This window comes from Stomoxys calcitrans, chromosome 1 (assembly GCF_963082655.1).
Source record: "Stomoxys calcitrans chromosome 1, idStoCalc2.1, whole genome shotgun sequence".
Classification (NCBI taxonomy): Eukaryota; Metazoa; Arthropoda; class Insecta; order Diptera; family Muscidae; genus Stomoxys; species Stomoxys calcitrans.
The window spans coordinates 126,708,906-126,728,105 of NC_081552.1; the positions used below are offsets into that span (position 1 = coordinate 126,708,906).

At 38.2% G+C, this 19,200-nt stretch overlaps 1 protein-coding gene across 1 annotated transcript; it reads right to left on the minus strand.

Annotated features, from left to right (window-relative positions):
- Positions 1-1,985: 1,985 nt before the first annotated feature.
- LOC131996855 (uncharacterized) lies at positions 1,986-18,361 on the minus strand. Its single transcript, XM_059367000.1, has 2 exons — positions 16,174-18,361; positions 1,986-2,506 (listed from the first exon to the last, which is right to left on the minus strand). Exons 1-2 carry the CDS (start codon positions 18,359-18,361, stop codon positions 1,986-1,988), a joined length of 2,709 nt encoding a protein of 902 aa, XP_059222983.1.
- Between the last annotated feature and the right edge of the window lie 839 nt (positions 18,362-19,200).

A 19,200-nucleotide genomic window follows, 5' to 3' on the forward strand; every position in this document is an offset into this window, starting at 1 on the left:
CAGTATCATCCGCAAAAGTTGCAATGACTGAGTTTGGTGGTTCTGGCAAATCGCTAGTGTATAAAAGATATAGGACGGGACCTAGGATACTTCCTTGAGGCACACCTGTACCAATTTTCTTCATGTCTGAGTAGGAGTCATCCTGTTTAATTCTGAAGAATCTATCCGATAAGAATGATTTTAGAAATTCAACATATATTTCAGGCAACATCCTGCTTAATTTCCTTATAAGCCCGACATGGCATACTTTGTCAAAAGCCTGCGACACATCTAAGAATACAGCAGAACATATTTTTTTATCCTCAAAGCTTTGTTCAATAGTATTAGTTATGCGGTGTATCTGGTCAATAGTTGAATGGGAATTTCTAAAACCAAATTGATGGTCTGGTATGAGATTTTTTTCTGCAATAATGGGGTTTAAACGACTCAAAAACAGTTTTTCTAGCAGTTTGGATAACATTGGTAGTAGAGATATTGGTCTATATGAGGTTACCTCTGTTGTAGGTTTACCTGGTTTAGGTATCATACGGATTTCTGCAATTTTCCAAAAAGTTGGCATTCTTCTTAACTTGAAGCAGGAATTAAATAATTGGGTTATTTTAGTGATGCAATTATATGTAAGATTTCTTAGTATTTCAGTATTTATTAAGTCGAAACCTGGACATTTCTTTAGCTGCATACGGCCTATTTCTGCATATACCTCACCAACTGTAACATTCTCGATGCTTTGTTCGAAATTTCCTATACCTTCATTACCATTAGTTGGAACTTCATTGTTATTGGAGAAAACGTTCTCCATGTGTTCTGAAAATATTTGCGCCTTTTCCATATTCGTTTTGGCCCATGATGAGTCATCTTTTCTTATTGGATAATTTCTTGGTACAGGCCTCTTAACTCCTTTTGTTGCTTTCCAAAGTGAATAGTCGGTACTTTTATCAGTTGTTAACGACAACAGATGTTGCCTAAGTTCCATATCTCTGAAAAGTTTGGTTTCTGCACTGAGTTCCTTAGTGATTTTATTTAAGAGTGTCTTGTATGACGGATGTCTAGTTTGCTGCCATTTCTTACGTATTTTGCGTTTCAGTTGAATTTTTTCTCTAATATATACCGGGTAGGTTTGTTCAGAAGCAGTACTTCGATAATCAGGAGTACTTTGCCATGCGGCTTTCTGAATAGTTGCAGTTAGTATTTCAACTTCATTTTCCAAATCGTCTACAGAGATTGGTGCTTCGACTTTCAAATCTGCATTCCACAAGATTAAATTGAAATATTGCCAGTCGGTAAATTTATTTATCAAAAAGGGTGGAGGCTCTTTTGTTAGTATTTTTTCAAAAAGTGTAAGGAAGATTGGAGAGTGGTCTGAGCTTAGATCAAAACCATTTTCTATTTTTATTCGGGACGTCGATATTTTTTTGACCAGAAAAAAGTCTATTAAGTCGGGAATTTTGTTTGTATCAGTTGGCCAATAGGTTGGTGTACCTGATGAGATTATTGAGCAACCAGTATCATTCGACGCTTTGAGTAGTTCTCTGCCTTTTGTAGTTGTTAATCGGGATCCCCAGTGAGTATGTTTGGCGTTAAAGTCGCCTCCAATAATGTGCCTGTCGTTGTGTTTTTCTATCAGCTGTTTATATTGTTCGTATTTAATTTGATGTTTCGGTGGACTGTAGAGAGCTGTTATGAGTAAATTTTCATTTTTAGTGAATATTTTTATTGTGGTAGCCTGAAATTCATCCGTTTTTATTTCCTCATCTTCTATATGCTTTATCGACTTCCTAACTATAACTGCGCTACCTCCTCTAGCAGTATTCGTTGGGTGAGTGGTATGATACACCTCGTAATTTTTGAATCTTATATATGATTGAGTAGTGAAATGGGTTTCTGATATTAGACAAACATCTATTTTCTCGTTGTTGAGCACGACTTCAAGCTCCCTTTGGTGTTTGTGGAGGCCATTGGCGTTCCATAACATAATCTTAAGCGGGTTATACATGTTTAGATACGTTTGATGTTTTCTCGAGATTAGCTAGTCTGATTTCAATAGTTTTAAAAAAGTTTTCTTGAGTACTAAGCCTACTGAGTATTTGTGACAGTATATTGTTTGGAGCTTCTGAAACGATATTTCCGGTGACACTCGCATATGATTGCGGGTTTTCATTGCTATTTCGTGGAATATTGGTGTATGGTATAGTACGCTTACTGGTTGATTGTAATTTCTTGTTTCTTAGCTTCTGCAACTCTTTGGCGACTTGACATCCTCGGTATGATGCGGGATGTTGTTCACCACAATTACAGCATTTTGGACGGTCTATTTCTTTATCGCATTCGTACGAATTATGTTTACCCGCACATTTGACACACCGTGGAGGTTTATTACAGTAATTTTTGGTGTGACCAAAACTTTGGCATTGTTTACATTGAGGAAGCACTCTTTGTTGTTTTATTTCCTCGATTTGAACAATGGAGTGGCAAATACTTCTTATTTTGAATATTTTTTGGATGTCTTCTTTGGAATCAAAAGATAAAACGAACATATTAAGAGGTTGTTTAGTTTTGAATTTAATGATGCTGTGGTGGTCTGCCTGATACGCTGCTTTATGTTAAGGCCTACTTTTATGGAGCTTGAACTTGAAGATCTTATAAACATTTCCGGGCGACGCCCTCTTTTCTTGGTGGTTGGGACGTCTGCTGGACTTAGTGCAGCTGAAAAGCTACATTTGAATTTATTCCTTCTCGTGTGGAGTAAGTGCTGCCGAATGTGACGCCAAGTATTTTTGAATACTTGATGGTATAAAGTGAAATGTTGCAAACTTGGCCACGAACATTCCATTAAGGAAATGTAAATGAAAACTTCTTGCATATCAATGTGTCCTGCCCGATTCAACTTTAAGCTCAATACATATACATATGGGTCTAAGAATATAAAAATATGAACCACATATTTTGATACCTATGTATATTTATATACCCATATTTACCGAAAAACTTATGCAAATTTTCTATAGTGGTTACATGACATATTTAAATCGGAAGAATCAAACAAAATTTGTACTTGTTTTTGATCAAAAGTAAAAAAATAATTTTTTGTTCGAAAATAATAAAAAGTGGTTTATTTTTTTTTTTTAACAGTTAAATTTCTAATTTTTTATCCTAAATCCCTTTCATTTGTTTGAGGCTATCTTTCCCAAGTTTTATTGTCTAATTCTCCTTTTTATTTTGATTCAGAATACCTTCGTTATCCCTGGGGGATATTTCGCTTTTTCGAAGTTTGTTTAGAATATGGGTAAAAACTCCCAAAAAAATGTTATTCAGAATAGGGATAAAACCGAGTAGTGAAAAAACTCCCAGGGAAATGTTATTCAGAAAAGGGCTCTATTACCAAGAAATAATGGAGGAAACTGCCATATATACCTCAAAATGTCATACTTGTGGCAAGAAAAACTGAAGAAGACAGTTGACATTTTTCTTGGTTAGAGCTGAGGAGTTTACGAGACCATACGCAAATTTCAACAACCTAAGTGGTCTAGACGCCTTTCGGTAGGCCCCTAAACTTGGTCACCAAGGCATTTGGAAATTTTGTTCGGACCGTCAAATCTCCAGTCCGAAGATAGGGGAAAATCTATAGTTTTTAGAAAATAAATTTCAACGAGTTAACGGTAGACCATTCTCAAACGACAGGTTTTTTAATAACTTTTTTAGATTCTATCCCACTGTGTGTTGTCCGATCACAACACAACATATCTTATTTTGATATTTTTCCTGATTTTTTTGCAATCAGTGGCCCGACCACTAAAAAATTATTTAAAAAGTATATTATTCCTCACATATCACTGTGTGTTTTTGTACCCTCCATCATAGGATGGGGGTATACTAATTACGTCTATCCGTTTGTAACACCTCGAAATATTCGTTTAGGACCCCGTAAATAGAGATGGTAAATTTACCCGGTAAATTGGGTAAATAACCGGGAATTTCCTCATTTATACCCAAAAGCTGGGTACTTTTAATTTTTCAGATATCTTGGGTATAAAACCATCTTTCAAACAATTTTTGGTGACTTCGTATTCTTTGTATATAAACCTGACCTTCTGATCTTATAAAATCGGCCGTTTTATATACCGATCTCCAGACATATAGTCGTGAGACAATAAATTGATAATTTTTCATCCGATTTCGATTTTCATCCCAACCTGGACGTTATCCGAAAAAGGTTAAGATGGTTATCGGAACTCTCTGTGCCAAATTTCATGGAAATAGGATAAAAATGCCCCATTTGTAGGCTCATTACACTATATCGGGAGATCGGTCTATATGACAGCTATATCCAAATATGGTCCGATCTGGACCAAATTTGACAGGAATGGGTAGTGGTCTACCAGAGCACACTGTTCAAAATTTCATCGTAATAAAGTAATAAATGTATCTTTTATGGCCCTATATCGGGAGATCGGGCGGTCGGTCTTTACGGCAACTATATCTAAATATAGTCCGATCTAAACCACACTTGACAGAAATGGGTAGGGATCTACCAGAACTCACTATGCCAAATTTCATCGAAATCAGATGAAAAATTACCATTTTATTTTGTCTCAAGATTTTAAATCTGTAAATTGGCTATATAGCTGCTATATATAACTACAATTCGATTTTATGAGATCAGAAGGTCAGGTTTATAAACAAAGAATACGAAATCAGCAAAAATTGTTTGGAAAATGTTTTTATACTTAAGATATCTGCAAAAAAAAGGTATCTACCCAATAAATACCCAAGCGTTGGGTATTTACCCGATAGAAACCCATCTCTACCCATAAAGTTTATACATTTTTGATCATCATGGCATTTTAAGTCGATCTAGCTATGTCCGTACTTTTGAAGGAGTAAAGCTAGGCGCATGCTTCTTATTAGTATAGTCGGTTGGGATTGTAAATGAGCCAAATCAGTCCATGTTTTGATGTAGCTTGAACTTCTAGAGGGCGCAATTCATATCCGATTTGGCTGAATTTTTGCACGAAGTGTTTCGTTTTGACTTTCAACTACTGTACCAAGTATGGCCCAAATCACACTATTGGGACATCTATAAGCCTGAGCAAAGAAATTGCAAGGGCGAGCTCAGAAAGGCTCAGAACAAATCCTGGGTAGAATTCTATATCGGAGGCCTCTAGGTTAAGGAAGATTCTTTTCTCGGGACCTATTACGGTTGGTTAAATTCAGAAGTCGAAGAATGTATGGGCAGTCTAGTGAGAAAACACTAGAACTACTCGTTAATACACATTTTCCGGGAAATTCTCCAACGGACAACGTGCCGACAGAAGAGGTTGTCACTGGTATACATTCATTGGAGGTTATTATAGAACTTGTGTCTGAGCTGAATATTCTTTGGGCGATAAGAAGTTTCAACTCCTTTAAGTCGCCAGGCCCTTATGATTTATGACCGGTTGAATTACAAGCTGTGTATGATAGACTATTTCCCTGGCTTATGGAGATATACTCTACTTGTATCAGAATGTCATACATATATACCTGTTTGATGGAGAGACACGAAGGTCATTTTCATTCCGAAAACAGGAAAACCCTACTGTCATCCTTTATGCTGAAGACTCTTGAGAGGGTGATAGAAACATATCTTAGGGCAAAGATCCCTGGAGATCGCCTGTCGCGGCAGCAGCATGCATATAGTATAGGCAAATCCACTGAAACAGCCCTTGAAAACTTAGTCGGCTACATATTGGTTTCTCTGGCTGTGAAGGAATAATATAACAATGGTAGCACTTCTTGACATTGAAGGTGCTTTCAATAACGTAAAACCGACGTCAATCATGAAGAAGTTGGAGTTTCTAGCATCAACAATACCGTAAGAAAGTTTATTAATAACTTACGTACTTAAAGATACATTAGATGGGTCAGCAGAGGAACACCTCACCTTGGAATATACAATATATTATATTATTGTCTCTGGAAGAAAAGGGTGTTAACGTGGTCGCGTATGCTGATGACGTGGCAGTTGGGGTTAGGGGAACAACAACTCTAAGAGATATGCTTCAGGAAGCTCTACGTGCAACAGCGAACAACAGTGGGCTACCGAAAGTGGTCTAGGTATAAATCCGTGCAAGACAGAAGTAGTTTTTTTCAGCGGAAGGTACAAGTTGCCTACAGTGGAATCTGAGAATGTTCCATTTACAGAAAGCGCAAAATACCTGGGTGTTTTGCTGGACAGGAAATTGAACTTCAATCCAACATTTTGGAAAGGGCAAGAAATGCAACTCCTGCCCAATGGAGAGCCATTTGCAAAAGTTGGGGGGTTTAGACCGCATGTCATGCATTGGATATATACTGCAGTTGTCAGACCCATAATGCTATATGGTGTTGTGGTCTGGTGGACGGCGCTTCAAAAGTCCACCTACTATTCAATGCTTAACCGGATCCAAAAGGTAGCTTGTTTGTAAATCACAGCCGCACACGACACTATCTGATGCACTGAATTTAATGCTGCATCATATGCCTCTGGACATTGTGGCTAGACAAATTGCAGCGACCACTGGCTTGAGGTTAAGGGAGCTTTCTCATTGGTCATGTGACGGCTACGGACACTGTGTAATTCTTGATACAATATCCGATGTTGCAGGCAGTGTGGATTACACCCTATTTGATCCGCTTTTTAATAAAAAGTACTGTATCACTTTTCCTGACATAACCGATTGGAACTCCTATATCCCTGGTAACAGGAGTTACATACACATCTATACGGATGGTTCCAAACTAAACGACCAGGTGGGCTTTGGGTTGTTCTCGAAAGATCTGGAAGTGGTCATATCGAAAAAGTTAGCCGACCACTGCAGTGTGTTTCAAGCGGACATCCTTGCAATTAAGGAAGTGGTGAATTGGTATAAATATCTTCTCAGATGACTGGTATAAATATCTTCTCAGACAACCAGTGGCAGATCTCTCAACGAAATGGCTGAACTGTTCAAAATTCACCTGTTCTGGGTACCGGGCCACAGAGATATCCCAGGGAAAAGGACGAGCGTGCAAGACTAAGAACTACCTTACACACTCCAGGGATCCTGGAATCTGTGGGTATGCCTCTAGCAACATGTAAGCTAAGTTTTCAGACCCAGGCCCAATGGACAACGATTGATAGATGGTCACAAAGAGTTGGCTATGAGTATTCCAAAACATTGTTGCCTAATCTGGGCTTGAAGAGGTATACCGCTTTGCTGTCATTGGCTAGAACAGACAGCTCAGTCATTGTGTCCGTCATGAGAGGTCACTGTCTAATCGGAAAATATGCTGACAGAATGTTGCCAGCAACAACGTTTGCAGAAGCTGTAAGGACATCGAAGAAGAAGAGACTATAGAACACCTTCTATGTGTGGGATCCTCACTGGTAGTCAGAATGAGTTTAGCGGATGTGAACATTCGCAAATTATTTTGTTTTTTAAAGCGATCTGAATGGCTCTACGGTAGGAACTAGAAAACAGCTTCCTTCTTCTGCTCCTGTGGTATCACAATGGACGAAAACGTCTAAGTGAGTCTGATGGCAGACTGCCACTGAAACCTAACTTATGGTCCAAATCGGTTAATAACCTGATATAGCTGTCATATAAACAGATCTCCCGGTTAGACTTTTTGGGCTTCTAGAGGACGCAATTTTAATCCGATTCGGCTGAAACTTTGCTCAAAGTGTTTCGTTTCTGTTTAAAACTGTCCGAAGCGGACCCGCTCCGCAGCGCCTTCTTTAACGCTCTTATGCCGTATATGCAACTCCTGTTTTGGTATAGTTTAAAGATGGGGACATTTTACCCCAAATGTGAAGAAATAAGCAAGTCTGCAGAGATAAGCAAAGGCGAGAACATTGGTAAAATTATAAGTAGTGGTTATCCCCTACTAGTGTTGGCGACATTTGTGAGGTACTATGTAAAGGTCGTGTAAAAACTTCTCCCCATAGATGTGTCGCACTGCGGGACGCCGTTGGGACACGGCTATAAAAAGGAAGTTCTTTATCATTGAGCTTAAACTTGAATCAGACAACACTAATAGATATTTGAGAAGTTTGTCCCTGTTCTTTAATGAAGTGTTCATGGACAAATGTTTGCTCTTCTCCCTTATACCTTTCTTTGGACTCCTATACTGTAGTGGTTAAATATGTCTCGTTTGGGGTGGTTTTTGGGAGTGAGGTGGTCACCCAGACATTTGCCAATTAAAATAAATGTAAGCTTCGTGCTATACTTTCAAACTTGTTGTATGAGCCCCATATTACCATAGTCGGCAAATTGGTCATGTTTCATTTGAGACCTATATTGTCGTGATTGGTCTATATACCCATTTAATAGGGAGTTCCTTTTTGGGGTGCGATAGTACGTTAGACATTTCGGAACCTATATGATGTGCGATCGATGATAACAAACTTTGCTTTCTTGTTCTTCTCGATCATTTTAAAACATTTGACACAACCAACCTCTGCTTCAAACTTGGAACGCAACTTCTGTTTCAAACTTCGAAGTTTCTTCAATTTCCTACTTTTCGATCGATCTCAAACTTTGAACTCTGGAAATACAACTTCTATATCAATAGATCCTCAAGGATCTATTTTGGGGCCTCTACTTTTTACACTGTATGTCAATGACCTTCCTCTCCAAATGGTACATAGCAAAGCACATATGTATGCTGATGATGTAAAAGTCTACATAATCTGCCCTTTGAACGATATTGCACAGTGCATACGGAAATTTAATGGTAACCTCCAAAGTATTTTTAAGTGGACCACAGTAAATGGTCTTTTATTTAATCCACACAAGTCCACAAGCATTATTTGTCATACTACTGTGTCAACAAAAAATTTAAATTGTGGTCAGTGCCAAAAAATTGGGGTTATTTTTAAATCAACTCTTAGCTGGGGCAGTCATATAAATGTTGTAGTAGGACAAACCTATGCAAAAACCTTCCAGGTACCCGGTTTAACCTATGGCTTCGAGATCTTTGCAAATTGTGATGCATTGCGGAAACGCATCTGTCCGCAGAACAGAACATGTGTCACCTTTTACCCGTTCTCTTTACGGTGTTAGCTTTAAAGATTTTCTTAACATAAAAGCTTTGATGTGCCTACATAAGGTCATACTCAAACAAAATCCCATTTTCCTATTTAAAAGATTAAAATTCACCAGAACTAATAGAGGCAGAAAAATAGTACCCCTAATACGTCGAAGCCTGCTATCTAAATGGCAACTTTTTATTGGTGCCATACGTATGCGGAATTCTCGACCAAGTCATTTGCATTGCATCAGCAACTTTGAAATTATCTTCGGAATATTGATTCAGTCTTATATCTATTTTTATACCCTCCACCATAAGATGGGGGGTATACTAATTTTGTCATTCTGTTTGTAACTACTCGAAATATTCGTCTGAGACCCCATAAAGTATATATATTCTTGATCGTCGTGACATTTTATGTCGATCTAGCCATGTCCGTCCGTCCGTCCGTCTGTCTGTCGAAAGCACGCTAACTTCCGAAGGAGTAAAGCTATCCGCTTGAAATTTTGCAAAAATACTTCTTATTAGTGTAGGTCGGTTGGTATTGTAAATGGGCCATATCGGTCCATGTTTTGATATAGCTGTCATATAAACCGATCTTGGGTCTTGACTTCTTGAGCCTCTAGAGGGCGCAATTCTTATCCGATTTGAATGAATTTTGGCACGACGTGTTTTGTTATAATATCCAACAACTGTGCCAAGTATGGTTCAAATCAGTTCATAACCTGATATAGCTGACATATTAATCGATCTTGGGAATTGACTTCTTGAGCCTCTAGAGTGTGCAATTCTTGTCCGAATGGAATGAAATTTTGCACGACGTGCTTTGTTCTAATATCCAACAACTGTGCCAAGTATGGCACAGTTGTTGGTATTGCTGCCATATAAACCTGATATTGCTGCCATATAAACCGATCTTGGTTCTTGACTTCAAGAGACTCTAGAGTGCGCAATTCTTATCCGATTGGAATGAAATATCGCACGACGTGTTTTGTCATGATATCCAACAACTGTGCCAAGAATGGTTCAAATCGGTCTATTACCTGATATAGCTGTCATATAAACCGATCTTGGGTCTTGATTTCTTGAGCCTCTAGAGGGCGCAATTCTTATCCGATTTGAATGAATTTTGTCACGACGTGTTTTGTTATGATATCCACCAACTGTGCTGGTTCAAATCGGTTCTTAACCTGATATAGCTTTCATATAAACCGGTCTGGGATCTTGACTTCTTGAGCCTGTAGAGGGCGCAATTCTTCTCCGATTTGCCTGAAATTTTGTACGACGGATTTTCTCATGACCATCAACATACGTGTTTATTATGGTCTGAATCGGTCTATAGCCCGATACAGCTCCCATATAAATCGATCTCTCTATTTTACTTCTTGAGCCCCCAAAGGGCGCAATTCTTATTCGAATTGGCTGACATTTTACACAGGTCTCCAATATATATTTTAATTGTGGTCCAAACCGGAGCATATCTTGATATCGCTCTAATAGCAGAGAAAATCTTCTCTTATATCCTTTTTTGCCTAAGAAGAGATGCCGGGAAAAGAACTCGACAAATGCGATCCATGGTGGAGGGTATATACGATTCGGCCCGGCCGAACTTAGCACGCTTTTACTTGTATATTCATTATTTTTATTTATTATTATTTAATAAGTTTTTTGTTTTTTTTTTTCACTGCGTGGAAAATTTTTAATTTTTATACCCACCACCACAGGTTGGGGTATACTCATCAAGTCATTGCGTTTGTAATACCTTAAGATATTCGTCTAAAACCCCACAAATTCTTGATATATGTATTCTTGATCTAGCCCTGTCCGTCCGTCCGTCTGTCGAAATCACGATGACAGTAAAACACGTAAAGCTACCCGCCTGAAATTTTGCACAAATACTTAATATTGATGTAGGTCGTTGTGGATTGCCATTTCGGTTCAGATTTAGATATAGCTCTCATATAAATCGATCTCCAGATTTGTCTTCTTGAGCCCCTGGAAGCCGCAATTTTCGATTTGGCTGAAATTTGTGATGGTGATCTGTTATGACTATCACAACTGCGCCAAGTACGGTCTAAATCGGTCCATAACCTGATATAGCTCACATAAAAACGAATCTCCCGATTTGACTTGTGGAGTCTTTATAAGCCGCAATTTTTTTATACCCTCCACCATAAGATGGGGGGTATACTAATTTCGTCATTCTGTTTGTAACTACTCGAAATATTCGTCGCGACATTTTATGTCGATTTATCCATGTCCGTCCGTCTGTCCGTCCGTCCGTCCGTCTGTCTGTCGAAAGCACGCTAACTTCCGAAGGAGTAAAGATAGCCGCTTGAAATTTTGCACAAATACTTATTATTAGTGTAGGTCGGTTAGTATTGCAAATGGGCCATATCGGTCCATGTTTTGATATAGCTGCCATATAAACCGATCTTGGGTCTTGATTTCTTGAGCCTCTGGAGGGCACAATTCTTATCCGATTTGAATGAATTTTTGCACGAAGTATTTCGTTATGACATCCAATAACTGTGCCAAGTATGGTTCAAATCGGTCCATAACCTGATATAGCTGTCATATAAACAGATCTGGGGATTTGACTTCTTGAGCTTCTAGAGGGCGCAATTCCTATCCGATTTCGCTGAAATTTTGCATGACGTATTTTATTCTTACGTACAACAACTGTTTCAAATAACGTTCAAATCGGTCCATAACCTGATATAGCTGCCATATAAACAGATCTGGGATCTTGACTTCTTGATCTCTAGAGGTCGCAATTATTATCCGATATGCCTGAAATTTTGTACGACGGATGCTCTCATGACCATCAACAAACGTGTTTATTATGGTCTGAATCGGTCTATTGCCCGATACAGCTCCCATATAAATCGTTCTCTCTATTTTACTTCTTGAGCCCCCAATGGGCGCAATTCTTTTTCGAATTGGCTGAAATTTTGCACAGGTCTCCAACATATAATTTAATTGTGGTCCGAACCGGACCATATCTTGATATCGCTCTAATAGCAGAGCAAATCCTTTTTTGCCTAAGAAGAGATGCCGGGAAAGAACTCGACAAATGCGATCCATGGTGGAGGCTATATACGATTCGGCCCGGACGAACTTAGCACGCTTTTACTTGTTTTTCCTAAGAAAAGATGCCTGGAAAAGAAATCGTTAAATTCGATCCACGGTGGAGGGTATATAAGATTCGGCCCGACCAAACTTAGCACGCTTTTACTTGTTCTTATTTGGCTGAAATTTTGCATGCGGTATTCTGCTACGATTTCGAACAAATGTGACAATTACGGTCCAAATCACACTATAACCTGATAGTGCTCCCTTCTAAACCGGTCTCTCGATCATTCTTGTTCGGTTCGTATAAGCTTTATTGTTTGCGGGTTTGACAGAAGTTTGGTACGTAGGATAAAAGTATGCCCTGGGGGGTTCCTAGATTCTGCCCGGCCGAACTTAGCACGCTTTAACTTTTTATTAATATTTTGTATTTACTTTTATTTATTAATTTTAAATCGATATGTATCTACAACAATAATCCTGTACTTTAATTTATTAGATTATTTTACCTTGTTGTACAAGAATCAAATGTGGTGACCTCCTGTACTTTGATCTGATTTTGTGTACCAGATTCGTAATCTAATCCCGAATACCTTTCATTACTCCCAAATGTTCGGCCGGGTCCATCTTATGTACCCTCCACCATGGATCGCATTTGTCGAGTTCTTTTCCGGCATCTCTTCTTAGGCAAAACAGGATATAAGAAAAGATTTGCTTTGCAATTAGAGCGATATCAAGATATGGTCCTGTTTGGACCACAATTAAATTATATGTTGGAGACCTGTGTAAAATGTCATCCAATTCGAATAAGAATTGCGCCCTTTGGGGGCTCAAGAAGTTAAATAGAGAGATCGATTTATATGGGAGCTGTATCGGGCTATAGACCGATTCAGAACATAATAAACACGTATGTTGATGGTCATGAGAGGATCCGTCGTACAAAATTTCAGGCAAATCGGATAATAATTGCGACCCCTACAGGCTCAAGAAGTCAAGATCCCCGATCGGTTTATATGACAGCTTTATCAGGTTATGAACCAATTTGAACCTTATTTGACACAGTAGTTGAAAGTAAGAATATAATACGTTATGCAAAATTTCAGCCAAATCGGATAAGAATTGCGCCGTCTAGAAGCTCAAGAAGTCAAGTGCCCAGATCTGTTTATATGACAGCTAAATCAGGTTATGAACCGATGTGAACCATACTTGGCACAGTTGTTGGATATCATAACAAAACACGTCGTGCAAAATTTTATTCCAATCGGAAAAGAATTGCGCACTCTAGAGGCTCAAGAAGTCAAGACCCAAGATCGGTTTATATGGCAGCTATATCAAAACATGGACGGATATGGCCCATTTACAATACCAACCGACCTACATATATAAGAAGAATATCCAAAATTTCAAGCGGATACCTTTACTCCTTCGGAAGTTAGCGTGCTTTCGACAGGCAGACGGACTGACGGACGGACATGGCTAGATCGACATAAGATGTCGCGACGATCAAGAATATATATACTTTATGGGGTCTCAGACGAATATTTCGAGTAGTTACAAACAGTATTAGCCGAATTAGTGTACCCCCCATCCTATGGTGGAGGTTATAACTAGTAAGAGCGTGCTAAGTTCGGCTGGCCCGAATCTTATATACCCTCCACCATGGATCGCATTTGTCGAGTTCTTAGCGCGGTATCTCTTTTTAGGCAATCAAAGAATAATGGATAAGAATTGTTATGCTATTGGAGCTACATAAAGCCATAGTCTGATGCGGACCAAAATTATATGCTGAATATCATTGTAGAAGTCAACGGGTAATATTTCAGTCCATTCTGATAACAGTTGAGCCGTGTAGGGGCTCAATAAGCATAATCGGGAGATAAGTTTATATGGGAGCTGTATTAGGCTAAAGATCGATTCAGACCATGTTGGACACGTACGTTGAAGTTCATGGGAGAAGCCGTTGTACAAACTTCAGGCAGATCGGATAAGAATTGCTCCCTCCCGAGGCTTAAGGAGTGAAGATCGCAGATCGATTTATGTGACAGCTATATCAAGTACCGACTTGAACCATACTAAGCACAGTTTTTGGAAGTCATAACAAAACACCTCATGCAAAATCAAAAAATCAAATCGGATAAGAATTGCGTCCTCTAGTGGTTCAAGAAGTCAAGATCTCAGATCGGTTTATATGGCAGCTATATCAGGTTATATACCGATTTGAACCAAACTTAGCACAGTTTTTCGAAGTCATTACAAAACAACTTACACAAAAGTTCAGCCAAATCGGATGCAAATTACGCCCTCTAGTGGCTCAAGAATTCCAGATCCAAGATCGGTTTATATGGCAGCTATATCAGGTTATAAACCGATTCCATACATGGAAGCAATTGGTTGCTTATTGTTTGCTTTGCATGTATAACTCCCCGACATACACTACGCTGTGAATATTCTGAGCCGCTACAGTACAAATCCAGGTAGAGCACACTGAGAAGCTGTAAAGCGGGAAACGAGATATCTGAAAGGATCCATGGAAAAAGGGCTGTTATACAAAAACAAGTAAAAGCGTGCTAAGTTCGGCCGGGCCGAATCTTATATACCCTCCACCATGGATCGCATTTGTCGAGTTGTTTTCCCGGCATCTCTTCTTAGGCTAAAAAGGATATAAGAAAAGAGTTGCTCTGCTATTAAAACGATATCAAGATATGGTCCAGTTCGGACCACAATTAAATTATATGTTGGAGACCTGTGTAAAATTTCAGCCAATTCGAATAAGAATTGCGCCCATTGGGGCTCACGAAGTAAAATAGAGAGAACGATTTATATGGGATCTGTATCGGGCTATAGACCGATTCAGAACACAATAAACACGTTTGTTGATGGTCATGAGAGGATCCGTCGTACAAAATTTCAGGCATATCGGATAATAATTGCGACCTCTAGGGGTCAAGAAGTCAAGATCCCAGATCGGTTTATATGGCAGCTATATCAGGTTATGAACCGATTTGAACCTTATTTGACACAGTTGTTGAAAGTAAAAATAAAATACGTCATGCAAAATTTCAGCCAAATCGGATAGGAATTGCGCCCTCTAGAAGCTCAAGAAGTCAAATCCCCAGATCTGTTTATATGACAGCTATATCAGGTTATGGACCGATTTCAACCAGTTGGCACAGTTGTTGGATATCATGACGAAATACCCCGCGCGAAAACTCATTCAAATCGGATAAGAATTGTGCACTCTAGAGGCTCAAGAAGTCAAGACCCAAGATCGGTTTATATGGCAGCTATATCAGGTTATGAACCGATTTGAACCATACTTGACACAGTTGTTGGATATCATAACAAAACACGTCGTGCAAAAGTTCATTCCAATCGGATAAGAATTGCGCTCGCTAGAGGCTCAAGAAGTTTGTTTGTTTGTTTGTTTGTTTATTGATACCAGACATCACAAGATAAAAATCTTATAAGTGACGATGCCGGTTTAAGGAATGGATTACATCGAATATGTGTTAAGAAAAATATAAATAAAAAAGTAATTATATTATAAAATTTATCATAAGAGAATTTTTTTAGGAATTATACTTTAAATATAGTGTTTGAAAATTGTTTTCTTGAAAAGAGTAGCATTACTTATGGTTTGGATGTTGGATGGCAAATTGTTCCAAAGACGAATACTGTTGATTAAAAATTGTTTTTCAGAGTTTGAGGTTCGGAAGCGTGGTAGAATGATTTTTAGTCCTCTGCCAGATCGAGCAAAATGGAGATGATCATAAAGATATTTTGGCTGCTTAAGATAGATTATTTTTTGCAGTAAAATAACGCATTTCGCTTTGAGGAGGTTTTCGAAACTAATGTCGAATATTTTGTGGGCGAATTGAGAAATTCGGTCTCTCCTTTTCTTATTAAATATGTAGCGAGCAATGTTATTGTAGCTTACTTTTAGTTTGTTGAAGTCTCTCGAATCACAATTTGCGAAAATTTCACATCCATAAAGTAGAGTAGGTATAAGGTAAGATTTCGCTAAAAGCATACGTACTTGAAAAGGTGTAGAAGTCCGCACAGACCACAAACTTCGCAGCATTCCTTGAACTTTACCAACAGCTTTGTTTATATGATTAGTCCAAGTCAGTTTGGAATTGAATATTACACCAAGGTTGCAGGATGTATCAACAGTTTCTATTACCGAGTTGTTCAAAGTAGCTCTTACAGGAGGAATCTGGGTGGTTGATCGTTTTAAAATTTTCATCAGTTTAGTTTTTGACGGATTTAGACAGAGACTATTTTTACTCGCCCAGTTCTGGATTTCATTCAGATCGCAATTAATATTATTTATACATGATTGTACGCAATTTGGTTTAGCGCTGGAGAAAAGCTGAACATCGTCAGCGTACATTTGCACATTACAATGCATTGGAATATCAGGTAGATCATTTATGTATACAGAAAAAAGTAAGGGACCAAGGATAGAGCCCTGCGGAACACCTCTAGGTACATCAAGTGCCGCAGATGTTGTATCACCGACATTGACGGATTGACGGCGTCCGGTAATGTATGATGAAATCAGTTTACAGGCCGGTTTGGAGAAAAAGAAAAGTCTGTCAAGCTTCGAGATAAGAATATCATGGTTCACTGTGTCAAAGGCTTTACTGTGGTCCAGTAAAACCAGAAATGATACCATATTATTATCCATATTTTGTCTCAATTCTTCCACAACGTCAATTAATACAGTAGAGCAGTTTCTTTTTGTTCGAAAACCAGATTGTCTATCATTCAAAAGACCTCTGAAACTCAGGAAGGCATCTATTTGAGTATTTATAATACGTTCCAAAGCTTTAGAGAAAAACGGCAGGATAGCAATCGGACGGAACTCTGAATTCTGTTTGGGTATCGGTATAATTTTTGCCAATTTCCAGTCTGTTGGGAACGTTGACTTTGTAAGAATGTTGTTATAAATGTGTGTAACAAATGGAAGTATTTTCGGCAGTACCAATTTGGCAAATCTAGGATGTATGCCATCAAATCCCATTGCGTCAGACTTTATGGTTGCAAAACTTTGTAAGACTTCTTCGGGACTAACACATCTAAACGAGAATGTGTCTTCAATCTGTGCTGTAGAAATATTAGAATAAGTGTTTGTGCCAGGGTCCACAGTATTTATTTTCAAAAAGTTTTCATTTATCTCATCTAGGTCAGAGATAGAAAGACAATCAGTGTTGGTATTGGATTTCGATCCAATTCCGATGTTCCTTATTTCTTTCCATTTTCGCTTACTATCAATTGCATTTTCGAATTTCCTTTTATAGTACTGCTTTTTGGACTCGTTAGTCTTTTTGAGCACATCTCTTCTAGCGGATTTAAACGTGTCATACAGTGTAGGCAGTCTATAACGTTTCCATCTTTTATATGCCAAATTTCGAACGCTGATCAAGTGCTTGATTTCAGGAGTAAACCATGGCTGTTGTTTTCTGTTAGTATAAATGACTTTGACAGGAACGCATGTGTCGTAAATTGAGCAAAGGTTATGATTTAGGAAGGAAACTTGTTCGTCAACACCTTCCATATAGAAAATCTCTTCCCAAGGTACTTCATCTAAACTTTGATGCAGAAGTGGCCAGTCAATGTTTTTGAAGTCGCGATATGTCGATGTACAAACAGTGGGATTAATTTCGAAGTGGTATGTGACGAAAAGCAAATCATGCTTGGAGAATGCGGGGGCATCTAGCTGATTGTAGAGAGATATTTTGGACAAATGGCTGACAAAGAACACATCTAGCAGACTCGCGTTACTTCTTGTGAAGTGAGTTGGTGCGGAATCATTCACAGGAAGTAGCCCTAGGGTTTGCATTGAGTCGGCAAGACAGCGCTCAACAAGCAAGTTGCTATTAAAATCACCAGCTACGATTATATTGTCGTACTCGATGGAAATTATATCAATAGTTTCTATTAATTCTTCAAAATCTATTGATGAATTTGGTCTGTAGACGCAACCCAGCAGTAATCTTTTCTTGTCATCAGATAAAAGTTCCAGAAATAAGTATTCAATGCGGGAAGAGCGGTTTGACATACATTTGAGAGAGCAGCTTATACCATGTTTGATATATATAGCTACCCCGCCGCCATGAGTATGACGATCCGCTCTAAACAGTTTGTATCCCGTAACATGAAAAATGCTGCTATCGATTTCAGGATGAAACCACGTTTCAGATATACAAATGGCGTCGATGTCGGAGTTAATAAATGTATCGCGAAACTCATCCATTTTGTTATTAAGACTTTGGGCATTTATGTGCACCAGTTTTAGGCCTGTTTTTTGTTTTGATAGTATTCGTATCATGCATTTTAAGTTGTCTTTGGAACATTGTTTTGCTCTATCTAATATTATAAGAAAAATAAGTAATGCTACAAAGGTTTGTATAGTTACTTAGGACTACAATGTGAAATTTACTTAAAGTAAGTGGTGTAACATTTATTTTTTCTATGCAGGAAATCAGTGAGTAACAATTTATGTAAATAATAATAAAAAGTTCGAGTAATTTATATATTGAGTCATGAAATATTTTAATTTTGATCATTATTATTGCTGGAATATTCTGCTGGCATGTTGATTGGTTCAGGACCGCCGCGAAAAAGATTGATTAATTTGCTGGTACTATCAACCATGATAGGTGGCTCATCTTTTGTTCTTTTGACATATACGAGGCCACGGAGACTAAATGTTGACTCGATGCATTTTTGCCGTTTTAGCTTAAGTGCATTTTGAAGTATTTTGTAGTTATAACTGGTAAGATTTTCGTTTACATAGATATGTTTATCGGAATCATATCCCACATGTTGTAGTTGCAATGCAGTTTTATGACTTTTTTTGAACTGCGATATATTTTTTAAAATAAAGTTTTTATCAGATGGTGATGTTAGATTCACCATGATTGTTTCTGGAGTGTCTCTATTTTTATTAACATTGCAGACTCGATAAATTGCTCTGATGGTTGGAGTAGCAATGTTTAGATTGTTGCAAAGAGTGTCAAAAATTTGAAATAGATTTTCGTTATTTGTATAAGGGATACCGTTTATCCGAAGGTCACTCGCAACGTGTAAATT

Bases quoted from the DNA above. Each gene is read 5' to 3' on its own strand.
- LOC131996855 (XM_059367000.1), bottom strand. From the start codon at position 18,361: ATGGATGAGTTTCGCGATACATTTATTAACTCCGACATCGACGCCATT. The intron at 2,507-16,173 runs GTTTGTGGTCTG...TTGATTCCAAAG, and splicing joins AGTTCAAGGAATGCTGCGAA to AAGACATCCAAAAAATATTC.